At 38.0% G+C, this 12,722-nt stretch overlaps 2 protein-coding genes across 2 annotated transcripts; one reads left to right on the top strand and one right to left on the bottom strand.

The window, feature by feature from the left end:
• Window positions 1-384: 384 nt before the first annotated feature.
• On the bottom strand, window positions 385-3,554 carry LOC144660138 (cytochrome c oxidase subunit NDUFA4-like). Its single transcript, XM_078520695.1, has 4 exons — window positions 3,388-3,554; window positions 2,511-2,599; window positions 1,137-1,197; window positions 385-488 (listed from the first exon to the last, which is right to left on the bottom strand). Exons 1-4 carry the CDS (start codon window positions 3,418-3,420, stop codon window positions 429-431), a joined length of 243 nt encoding a protein of 80 aa, XP_078376821.1. The 5' UTR covers window positions 3,421-3,554; the 3' UTR covers window positions 385-428.
• A 76-nt stretch (window positions 3,555-3,630) lies between these two features.
• LOC144659879 (large ribosomal subunit protein mL45-like) lies at window positions 3,631-12,268 on the top strand. The gene is made up of 8 exons (XM_078520402.1): window positions 3,631-3,735; window positions 5,039-5,261; window positions 6,446-6,501; window positions 7,322-7,374; window positions 7,459-7,557; window positions 8,630-8,678; window positions 9,791-9,946; window positions 11,391-12,268. Exons 1-8 carry the CDS (start codon window positions 3,697-3,699, stop codon window positions 11,586-11,588), a joined length of 873 nt encoding a protein of 290 aa, XP_078376528.1. The 5' UTR covers window positions 3,631-3,696; the 3' UTR covers window positions 11,589-12,268.
• The last annotated feature ends 454 nt before the right edge of the window (window positions 12,269-12,722 follow it).

Raw genomic sequence — 12,722 nt, 5'->3', positions numbered from 1 at the left:
TTATTTTGTGAGAACTGAACTGCTTTCAAAACTGTTTACACTTTTCACGAGCAAAATGGCGTCGTACAAACAAGTGACCCAAAACAAAGGAAAAATTTTACAACTATACTTATTAGTTTCCTTTGGGACGACTGAAAAGTACAAATCTTAAATAGAAACAATCGTTCTAGTACTCTAGTCTACGTTTACAGTGTAACAGTTCGTAAATTCTAATAACTGACATAAATTAACATTAAATAACACGATAAATGATTCTAATTATTCTGATTAATGGTCAATTAATTTACAATTAATAATAAAACTGAGACATTTTTATTGTAAGATTAACTTAACTTAACAAGTTCTTGTAAAATTCTAACCCAAATTAATACTTGGATTTGTTCCTTTTTCTTGTCCTCTTGATATATTTTTGCAAACGACTTTTCTTCTTATTTTTCGGCCTCAGTTTTCGTTTTGTCAAGCTTTGAGTAGTCGGTATGACTGTAAAGCTGTTGAAAAAATTCAAATCATAACTTAAGTTTAAATAACCATTTTAATAGAGTCTTTTAACTGAGAAATAACTTCGCATGCGTCTAATCCCTTTTTCCGAAGTCAGCCAATAAAAGTCTCGAGTTTTCAAATTCAATCGGATTAAAACTTACCTCCCCAAATCACAAAGTTTAACAGATTCCCTGGCGACCGGTAGTTTGTTGAAGAGTGAATTAACTACCCAAGTTGAACGTTGCGCGTCTTTTTAATTTGAATGAATGCTTGAAAACCATACTTACGTCGTCTCAAATTCAGTAGAGACAACAAGAACGTACAGTTTGAAAAAGTCCCTTTTTTCTAAAATATTGACCGTGCCCGCGATTTTTGCCACTTTCGTTGGTAAACAACAAAGAGAGTCTCGTTGCGGTTTAACTGGTCCAACTGATGATAGTTGAGAATTGGTCAAATTTTCACTGACAGCTAAATGGCGCGTTTTTAGCTCATCGTGAGATCTGAGATCTCCAAAAATTTATTGATAGCTTAGAAATGATGGTCTGAAATTTTTCACTGATAACTGAGAAATCAAAAAACATCTATCCCAATCAGTATAATAAGAAGAGATTAAAAATTTGATATCGTAAATGACAAGTTACTTTTTGCTTGCTCACCTTAACCTGTTCATCTTGCTTGATATTTAGCCATGGATGAGGATTGTTTTTCTTGTCCCAACTACCAATAAATAAAATAAATAAATTGTTTAATTAATCAATCAATTAATTAACTAAAAAGTTTAGATGTTTCTTTCCCCCCCCCCCCAAAAAAAAAAAAAAAAAAAATTTTTTTTTTGCCCGCCGCAGCCCCCAACAAAACAGCGAGGGAAACAAACATTTTATTATCCTAAACTAAAAATTTTGTTGGCGGAGAATTCATTTCGAATCTGTTGCATTCCTTTTTATAAAGAAATATTTGAACCCAAGTAAAGCAACAATCTTTGTCATATTGGTTACGTACGTACGTAAGCGTACGTAGTTTTAACTAGTGTAAACTGCAAAGCATTCGTTTTTTTTTCTTTAGTCGTTTCTCGGAAGGCACGAAGCGCCGAAAGCGTGTTCGTCACGAGCCTCAAAGGCCCAGTCTCTGTCCGTCTTTGATACTCGTTCCAGATCTTTAGCTCGAAAACCGCGCGCGTTCGCAAAAAATACGACTGTTTTGCTGGGTCTAAAGTTTAGTGTAATTTCAATTCATCTAATTTCAACTAAGTACTTCACTCGATCTTCTACCGAATAATTATCATGATGTAACTCTAGCTTAGTTTCACAGTGGTTTATTTTCATACTTCAATTTTCGAAGCCAGAACAATATCGGCATTATTCTATTAGTAGTTCATTTGAGTGATCTATTCCAGCCGCGTTATATAATTATATTAAACCCCGTGAAACGCTTGTAATTTATTCTTTATTAGTAATTTATCCTACCGCTGTAAGTTGCAATTCGCTGAGGCATAATCAGATGACCATTGGTAGTTGTACCTTGCGCATAAATCGCGGGCGGATTCGAAGCTATAATTGATTTGGTATTAAAATAGCATTCAAGTCACGCAATTCTATTCTAATATTTGGCAAGCCGACAAATGTCAACAATGATTTCGTCATTTGTTTCAGTTCTTATTACAAATCATTGTTCTTTCTCGCCTACGACTTATGACGAACGTTGTTCGTTGTGAACAAGCAAAAAAATCCAGGGTTTCTGTTTCTATCATTGTTCGTGCCTTGTGCCACGCGCGCGCCAACGCGGAAATAAAACGTAAATCGCCAGAATTAGCATAATTTCCACTCTTTTTATAAACGCGGAAAACGAAGTAGCAAAAAAAATGAAATACATGCAAAGCATTCCAACACGTGCGTGGAAAGTTCGTGTAAAGATTACAATTTAAGCTTAAGTTTATCCTAATGTTTGAGATTTTCTAGCACACTACACGTAATTAACCGAGTTTTCTTCGGTCATGGTTGTTTTTCTGTTTTTTACAGGTTAAATATACGTACACAGCTTCGGGGTTTTTCGTTGCTTGTCTTATTCCGAACGCGATCGCACCTAAACTAGCAGTTCCCACGATCACAATAAGAGGAGCAATCTGAAAGAAAAATAAATAGTAAAATTCAATAAATTCAATAACGTACAATACCTGAATGGTATACGTTTTTTGTAACAGGCTAAAAAACACCACGAGAAAAAAAATAATTTGAAAAGCTAACAGGAACTTAAAACAGTATGTCGAAAGTTCCACGTTTCCAAGAATTGACGCTTTTGGTCACGTAGGCCAAAAAATTGCTTTTGGTACTGTCTAACGCCAAGTGCGTTTTTAAAATGCATAAGATTTTAACTGGTCAGCCAGCCGACCTGATATTCGACATCTTCAGAAATCAAACTACTTAAAATTCATTTCATTTTGACACCCCACCCGTCTGTCTTATCATAAATTTCGTTTCTATATATAGCTAACAAACAGTTTCGCCTAAATCAAACTTAGAGGCTTAGATATTTTAGAAATTAAGAACTAAAATGAGAGGATACGTCGTTACTTCATTTATGTGGATGCAATCATTGTTCATATTTTCCATATTTTTCTTGAAATTAAAAAATTCATAAATTCATATCAATGCAACTTCTATTTCATCAGACGTTTTCACTTCCAACAAGGTCTTTGTGCACGTAATTTTTCTTTTCGAAAATGAGCGAGATTTAAAACTTACAAAATGAAAATAATCGAGGATTGCCACTTTGTTCCACTGATTCGTGTATATTTTAAAGATCCTTCTTTACTTTACCGATCTTTATCGTAATGGCTTTTAAAATGATAGCTTGTGTGTCACTGCACGACTTTGTCATTATAACTTTAAAAGAAGTAAAAAATGCCCTTACCTCTGGAGTTTTTCTAATAAGAGCCAAAACCATTTTTTTCTGAGGGCTTGAACGCCTTAAAATCGCTTGATTAGCTTGATTGTGCGAGAATTATAACGAGCGATGTCCAAAAACACCCAAAACACTTCACTGCTTCTGAGAACTAATTGCTTCGTTGAAGCAAAACGTGAGGTAAACAAAATTTATGTGACATGTGTGACGTCATCTGTCATCCGTTCGAGTGGCAGAAACGATATCTCACGAGACGTCATTTTCCTCTTTCCCATGCACGCGCGGTGTTCTTGAGGGCCTGGTAGCTGAGCGAACAAGATGGCCGCCGTAAGACTCCTCGCGTGTTGCAGAACGAAGGTTTGTTTATCGTTCTTTTTATTATTTAGCAATCTTTTACAGCAATGCTGGTAAGTCTTAATAGATTGATGCACTGATGTAGCTTATGAACAATTTGATGCAAACTTACGGCTGTTTTAAGTAGTTCGGTTTAATATTGATATCAGATCTTTGAAGCGATTGACTAGAAAAATTATTCTACAGTTATATTAGATCACTTGGATTTGGAAACTTCAAATTAAGTCAGTTAATAATAGAACGTAAAAAAAATCATATCTTAACAAGAAATTGACATAAATATAGAAGTAGAGAAGGCAAGTTTCATTTTAAAATAATCAATCACTCCCCCCCCCCACTCCCTTTCTTGCCATCTCCCCCCCTCCCTCACACGGCACCAGTGTTGATGATAGTATTCCAAATATCCTAAATAAATGATTTCTGAGAAAGTGTGCATCTTCCATGAAAGTCCTTGAAAAAACTCTCTTGTCTGTAGTGTCTGACAAATACAGCCTGCAGACTTCCACTCTGATTTGCCTGTATAGTGCTCCAGTTTACCCTGAAAGGAGGGTAGCAAAGGGTTTATGCGTGACACATGAACAGGGCAAAAATTAGTCCCTGACGCATGAAAATAGGGCAACAATTTGCGTGTAAAATGGCTGGAAAAGACATGTGATTCTTGAATTCTGCTGTTTCAAGTATACATGACTTGTGAATTTGGTAAAAATTTGTGCGTGAAACGGGATCACAACACCCCCTTTGCTACCCTCTGAAAACACACCAGGCAGCCAATTAGCTCTTAATAATGTTGACGGTAACATGATGTATAATTTTTAGTCTGCAGTTTCCAGTGTTCAATCTGCCCAGGGGGGTCCTCCTGATTTCAAGTGATGGGGATGATCAAAAGGGGGCAAAAATCAAGGCCAAAACAATCGCTAGCACTTCCAATTCCATGCGGAATTGGAATTCTGACCCTTAAATGTCCAGAAAGGGGAAATAATATAACACAAAGAAAAACATTAGCAATTGAACCCTCGTGCTTGTTTATTCATCATACCATCTGAATTTATCTTTCCCTGATCCCTACTTAAATCAAGCCACCCAAAAAATACTTGCCAAATTTTTATACCCAAAAAAATCCTGAAATCAAAAATTTTAAACCCCCAAAAATCCTTTGATCATTCCTGTCACTTGAAATCCCGAGTACCCACCCTGGGCCAATCTGCAAATGTTAGACATTGGTATGAATCATGTTGAAGGATAGTTAATATGTCTAATAATTTTATTACTTAAGTTAACACGATCTTTCTTGACTTTCTCGGCACAGCCCTCCAGTCTTGCGGCAATCTTCAGAACACATGATTCCATGGTCACCTCTGTTCTGCTTATACAAACAAGAACTAAATTCAGCAAGACTTCACCCTTTGGTAAAAGACCAAACCCAAATAAAAAGCAGCGCGAAGAAAATCAAAAGAGTCAACATGGAGCATATCTAGCCAAAATGTCTGTGAGCAGACCTCTAGACAGACCCATAATTATTGATAGCCCAGGTAATGCTGTTCATTTTTTAATAAACAAAAATACATTGTATATTGAGCAGGTTCCAGATATAATTATTTTAAAGGAAAGGTGTCAAAAAATTCTAGTGAGAAATCATTAGTAATATGTACATCTCTATAATACTGACACACCTCCCTGTCCCTTAGGTGTTGTTATTAAACAGGTTCAAATGTATTCTGTAGCAGTGATTAGATACTACACTGTATTATTAGTCAAACCCTGTCCCATAGACTTACTTTATCATCAAGCATAGCCCTTCATCTAAGGGGCATTTCACTCCGATAAATATCAAAGTTCTACACGTACAATAAGTATTTCTCTTGTCTGCTGATGCCAGTGGCAGATCCAGACCTTCAGGTAAGTGGGGGGTCTGACCCCCAGGGGGGGGTACTCCAGCTTGTTAATGACGGGGATGATAGAAGGATTTTTTTGGATTTGAAATTTTCGATTCTGGGATTTTTTTGGGTAAGAAGATTTAGCAAGTATTTTTTTGGGTGACTTGATTCAAATAGGGGATCAAAAAACAAACTAAAGTGCGTTGGCTCGGCCTTGGCGTATTTATGGTATGATGAATACTAAACGCGAGCATTATTGCCCCTCCTGGCAATTTAGGGGTAATATTTGACAAGGGATTTTTTTAGGGGTTATTTTTGGTCCAGGGATTTTTTTGGGTAATGCTGGAAGACTTAGGGATTTTTTTGGGTCCTGAGTTTTGCCTTGATTCGATCATCCCCGTCATTTACAAGTCGGAGTACCCCCCTGGGGGTCTGATCATTCAGACTCCAGGAATAAGAGGGGGCCCCTCTCTCGAAAATAACTTTTCTCTGCCCTATAGGCCTTGGTTTGGTCTGAAAATAAGGTGGGGCCCGAGCACCCTGGGCCCCTCCCCTAGATCTGCCACTGGATGCAGCACAACAGACAGTTTTTAAGAAACTAAAAAATACATTTATTTTGTCCTTTCGTTATTACTAGTAAGTACTCCTTTAAATTTGTTCCCTATGATATCTGTGTTAACAGAGTTTGACTGCAAGTTGATCCATGCTATGTGGCAAAGTGGACAACTAATGTTTTTAACCCAAAAATTACCCCAATCTTTTTCCTCCTTATAATTTAAATACAGATTTAGGCAAACTTTGGTCACGCATTTGAAATGGAATCTTTTGATTATTTGTAGGAGTAATATTCAGTGATTACCTTCCAATAAGAAGATATTTTTTCCTAACTCCATGGGTGAGTATATGTGCTGTAAATCCTATTGAGACATTTGTGTTTACATAGATGTTCTGAAGTCGATACAATCAACTACTCACTGTCACGTACAACACAGTCAGATAAATTCTAAGTGAAATAACTTTCCACTATTTTCTTCTGGATGACCAGTTGTTAATTATTGCGGTTTTCAATAAAATGCAAACTCTGACATTCAATCCTCAACCAACAGTTTACGCTTTTTTGCTGCCGTCAATCAACTTAGCGAACCTCTCGGGAAACAGAAGTTCACTTCAACCAGGTCGAAAGGTCATGTCTCTCAGTTGTGATTGGTAGATTTCGATCCATTCTGTTTGTTTCTGTTTTTCATTGTTCGTTTGCTGTCGCCGTAATGATGATTGACGGCAGTGAAAAACACATTTGTTAGTTGGATTTCGAATCTCAGAGTTTGCATTTCACTGAAAACCGCAATAAGCTAATAATTATGATTGAGTTTTAAACTTCCACTAGTCTCCCATAGCTCTTTGGTAGAGTGTTAGGTTATAGGTTTGACTCATGTTCGGAGAACTCAAAATTTTTTTGAGTACAGTAGAATCTCAATTTCTTTCCCCCCTCCAGGGGAAATGAAAAATTGCTTCTAGAAATCTTAAAGTTTGAGAAGTCAGGGTAAAATTACAGAGAAGTACTATCCAAGGAAAACAAAAATTGGTTGAAGAAATCAGGAGTTTCAAAAACCAAAGTTCAAGAAACTGGGATTCTAAGTACTCATGTAAATAGTATCACTACCTGACAAACATCTTTGATTTCTGCACCAATGTCATTTTTTCATTTCTTTTTGAAGGGATTAAAGGAAAGATGGAGTGCCTTCAAAAATGGGTTGTGGACTGTGTATAGGTAAAAGAGTAACTTTGATCAAGCCAACTGAGGATTTGTCACGGATGGATTTGGCTAATTAATAATATTTCTTTCTTTATGTAGCCTCGCCCTGGTCAGAAAATATGTCAAACCATTCAAGATCAAGGATTTTGCTGAACAGGCTCAAGAGATATACATTGATGTAAATAAAGCACTTATCAGGTGTGTTGTTATTTCGTAGACTTGATAATGACAGGTTAGGTGAAGCAGGGGAGTAGCTAGATGATGGGGTGATGATTATTTGCAGAGATTCCAACCCTCCTGTTTCGGCTGGAAACCCCCTTTTTTTCGGCAATCATTTCTGGCCTCCCGTTTTTGTTCAATATTCTCTTTTTTGTAACTTTCCTCTAGCAAAGTAAGGTAATGTTTTCTCTGCCACACTAGGCTTCTTTGCACGATCCATTGTCATTTCTCTATGGTATGGCATGAGCCCGCTGTTTTTTAGATGCAGTAATGCGATGGATTGCCTCGACTATGTGCGACGTTTGTGGTCACTCATGGTTTTTAGTTGTTAAATTTCCATTGACTGTGATCTCAAAAAACAGGAAATGGCATCTTAGAGGCCTATATTTTTTAAAATGTTCCGGGGGTGTATGTCTACGGACAGAAGCTTGCACCTTCAGCGCTAGTGCATAGCCACAACCAAAATCTCCCGTTTTTTCACCTCTGAGGGTTGGAATCTCTGTATTTGTCAAAGGTTAAAGTACATCTACAGTCTTTTTTAAACATAGTCAACTGAGATACTAGGTTTAGAATGTCATTTTTTTGGCCATGTGCCCCTTCCTCCAATCTCTCGTAATTAATGTTGCCTGTTGTGAATTTGAGGCTTTTACTCGAACCTATAAAGTTACCAACTTCTGACCTGTGCTTATTTTTCTAACAAGAGTCCTACGTTTTACATTGAGGGAGACCTCGTCCCACATATGGACAATAAAATTGCATTTTATTGTATTATATTGTATTGTAAGAGCAAGTGTTTGAAGAAAAATGCAATTTCTTGGAGAGTGTGCTGACTATTTTACAAGTTGTTTTAGGTTGGTGTTTTAACACATTGATTTAAAAAGCTTGAGGGTCTCTCAATACAACCGTTCTGCACTCAGCCCTTCAGCAATCAGGTTCATTTATTACTGAAGGCTTTGAGGGGTATTATTTCCAGCTGCATGTATCAACTTGAAGCGTGAAATAAAAGTCAACTGACTTATCTGTTGTCTGTTATCTTAATTCCTTTTTGCAGTAAAAGTAAAAAGGATCTCCAGGAAGTTGTTACAAACAAAGTATACACGGTAAGCTAACATATTATATTAATTTAATAGAATAAACAAGTAAAAATTAATTACCTTAATGGTCAGTTGCTTCCCTCCTCGACCCCCCAACTTTCTTGGTCGCACATAGGTTTTCAGAAAAATAAACTAACTGCTCACAGTCTAATGTAGCGTTCTACAAAGATGTTGTTTTTTGGCTCGTCATGCACCCGAGGGGGGGGGGGGGTACTCCCTATAATGGCTTATACGGGGAGGCTCCGCCCGAAAGGGGTACCTTTTTCAGGCTCCAGGTATATAGAAGGGTTGGGATTTCACAAGTTTAGATATATGAAAGGGTAGGGAAATCTGCAATTATGATAATGATATTTTAAAAGGCCTTTACATGAAATATTTCGAGCCAACGCAACTTTTGGCTGCATCGTCTTAATTTATTAAGCGCTTCATAAAAATGACAAGAACACGTCCCGTTTTAGGTAAATGTGATGTCGTGTAGGTATATGAAAGGGGTGCCTTTTTGCAATAAAAGGTGTACAAAAGGGGTACCTTTTCTATCAAAATGGTATATAAAAGGGTAAGGGGTTGGATCTCCAGGCGGAGCCTCCCCATACAAAACTTTTTCGAATACCCCCCCGTGGTCATGCAATCTTTCCTTCCCAGTGAATGTCTTGGGGAGGAAAGATTGCATGACGAGCCAAAAGAATGTCTGCATCCTAAAGGAGGCCAATTTAGGCCTAATGGTCAGTTTACAATATACTCCAGCCGGGATTCCAATCAAGATTCAACAGAAAAACAAAAAACAAATTACTAGTTACTTCTCTCCACACATCAATCCATTATTATTTATTTATTTACTCTGAGAGTATTACGTGACTGCGTGATGCAGTTAAATGTGTGTGTTCATTGACATAATGTGACTTGCGCGATGCAGTCGTTGTGTCACCCACAAATGACCACTGCTCACCATTAGAGTTCTCAGTAGCTCAGTGGTTAGAGCGTCCGACTAGTGTACGGAAGGTCGTGGGTTCGAGTCCCATCTGTGAACTCAGAATTTTTTTCTGAGTTCTTTCTCTCCACACATCAATCCATTATTATTTATTTAATAGTTACTTTTTTGTTCTGATTTTATTTTTCAGGCACTCAGTAATGAGTTTTTTCCTCCACAAAAGAACCTTCACTGGCGTTTTGTGTCAGCAGTCACAAGGCCAAAGGTTGTACATGTTAGAGTAGCCCCAGTGGAGAGAAAAGATAACTTGTTTGTTCAAGTTACTGTCAAAATCCATTCAAAACAGGTGAGTTAAGTGACATAAACTGGGTTTGGTTAAGCCTCTCTTACCAAAAGTAATCGACCCCTAGTGCCGGGGCAGTTCCAAAAAATTCCAAAACAGCATTTGGCTGGGCAACTTGGAAGCTTATTGCGGTTTTCAGTGGAATGCAAACTCTGAAATTCAATCCTCAATCAACAGTTTACACTTTTTGCTGTCGTCAATAACCTTAAAGAACCTCTCGGGAAACAGGAGCTCACTTCAACCAGGTCAAAAGGTCAAGTCTGTCAGTTGTGATTGGTAGATTTTGATCCATTTTGTTGTTTCTGTTTTTTCATGGTTCGTTGGCTGTTGCCATAATTATGATTGATGGTAGCGAAAAACGCAATCGTTAGTTGGAGTTTGATATATCAGAGTTCGCATTTCACTGAAAACCGCAATTAAGAAATGGGGCTCATTGGTCAACATTCACAGGCAACATTGTAATGTTACCCTCTGACGTCATAGTTTTTGCAATGTTGCCTGTTCAGAGACTTATGGCGGGAAACAGTTTTAAATGTTAGATGTCATGTGACTTCAAATTAGCCAATAACAGCGTGTGCTGTTGGGGAAATTTTTTTAGCTATATAATTCCTCGCGAAGCGAGGCCGAAGGCCGAGCGTAGCGGGGTGTATAATTTTGTCCCTCAAAGGGCTCAGGCGGGATGAAATCTCGTGTGGAGTTTACGGTCATATATATATATATTTATTTATTTGTGAGCTTGGTGTGTGGCGGAAATGACGTCACACGGCCGCCGCGCGCTGGTGGCATAATGGTAAGGCGTCGAACTTGAAATCAGATCTTCGGGACTGAGGGCGCGGGTTCGAATCCGGCTAGGGTTTTTTTTTTTTTTTTTTTTTTCCTTATTTTTTTTTGTGGGTTCGAATCCTGAGCCTTTCATTTTTATCGTTTTTCTTTTCGGATTAAAATAACACTGATTTCCACATAATACTCCCTGAAAAAGGTATTCAGGCTATAAACCTTTCATCGCCAGGCGCGCGGGCGGAGGGTTCGAATCCTCCTGCCGTTCGTTCTTCTTTTTTTTAATGCCCTCAAATAAATGTCCAAAATGCGACTATCCAATAATTTGTCGATGATTTTGAAAATAGCCTGCGCTTCCCAACGCTTTATACCTCTTTACGAACCTGAAAGAGCCGCCATCTTCAAAGCGGAGTAGACCCTGGGAACGAGGGTGTCGCGGCCATGCCCGTTACTAATTTTTAACAAATATATCTTCCTGCCTACTGTGGAAAATTGAATATGTACAATGTTCAACTTCAAATAATCCACTCCTTATTTATAACACCACCCCCCCCCCCACCCCCCCCCCCCCCCCCCCCCCCCCCGCGCCTCCCCAACCCAGAGCTTCGCGAGGCCCTGCGAGTCACGTATTACTAGTAATAGTTAATATTGTTTTGCATTTATTTTGAAGGTCATGGCAATAAAAGACAAGTACGGGAGGCATGTTACAGGAAGTGACAAGGAAATTAAAGAAGTCTTAGATTACGTCGTGTTTGAACGTCACCTTACCGGCAGATATGGAGTGTGGAAAGTCTGCGGAAAACTACATCCATTACCACAAAGAACAAATTCAGGAAAACAGCTTGCTAAGACTGTGCCATCAGTGTAAAGTAGATGCAGCAATAAAGTTTTGACTTGTCATCTACAGGAAATTGAACAGAGTTCTTGGTGAAATGCAGCTTGAGTTCATACTTTGCTTGGGGTGGGACCCAGGGGGGTACTCCGGCTTGTAAATGACAGGGATTTTTTGGGGTTTTAAAATTTGGCAAGTATTTTTTTTGGTGACTTGATTTAAATAAGGGATTTTTTTGAGTATTAAACTAAAGTGCCTTGGCATGGCTTTGGCATATTTATGATATGATGAATAAACAAACACGAGCGTTCAATTTTTTATAATTATCTTTGTGTTATATTATTGCCCCTCCTGGCAATAATATGGGGGGTTATTTTTGGGTAATGTTGGAAGGCTTAGGGATTTTTTTGGGAACCGAGTTTTGCCTCTATTTGATCATCTTCGTCATTTACAAGCCGGAGTACCCCCCTAGGGGTTGGGACAAGGACTCGACTCAAGAAAGCAGAAGAAATTGAGCCTAATTGATGATTGATGGAGTAACAATAGTTGATAGATCTGACTGATGCTTGCGTCTTTTAAGGAAAAATGTCTTCCTTTTTTCCTTTCTTCTACTTTGTTCTCATAAGAGACGACTGTAGATGAGTTAAGTAACACTTACATTTCTAAGTGTGAAATGTTGTCTGAAACGAGTTAAATAATAAAAGTGTTTATGGCAAGGTCTGTTGTTTATTTTTTAAATGTTATATTGAGGAGAATTCGGTTTGAATAATTGTTGTCATGCCCTCCAAAAACTTGACCATCAAGCAGTTGTGAACAACAGGCTAGGTAAAATTGACAGGAGTGTTGCCAAGAACATTGCTTACACCCCCCCCCCCCTCCACACTTTGGCAAAGTGGCCTTAAGACAAATAACACCCACACTTTGAAAGTAAAAGACTGGCAAATGTTGTGTACTGATGATTTTGAATGACATCAGAAAGAGTGAGAGTTTGGTCGTAGAGAGAGAACTGCTCAGACAAAAAACTTTTTGGAACTTGTTCATAATTATCAAGGTAAAAAAGTCAAAACAAAGGAAAACAGAACCGTGACTATGGTTACCGGTAAGATACGTGATTTTTATTATAGATTTTTGTCATTTTATTTCTCTTTTTTCCTTATATTTAGTTTCGAT

This window comes from Oculina patagonica, chromosome 7 (genome assembly GCF_052425735.1).
Source record: "Oculina patagonica isolate OP01 chromosome 7, crgOcupat, whole genome shotgun sequence".
Lineage (NCBI taxonomy): Eukaryota > Metazoa > Cnidaria > Anthozoa > Scleractinia > Oculinidae > Oculina > Oculina patagonica.
This window is presented reverse-complemented; position numbering and strand designations above follow the sequence as displayed.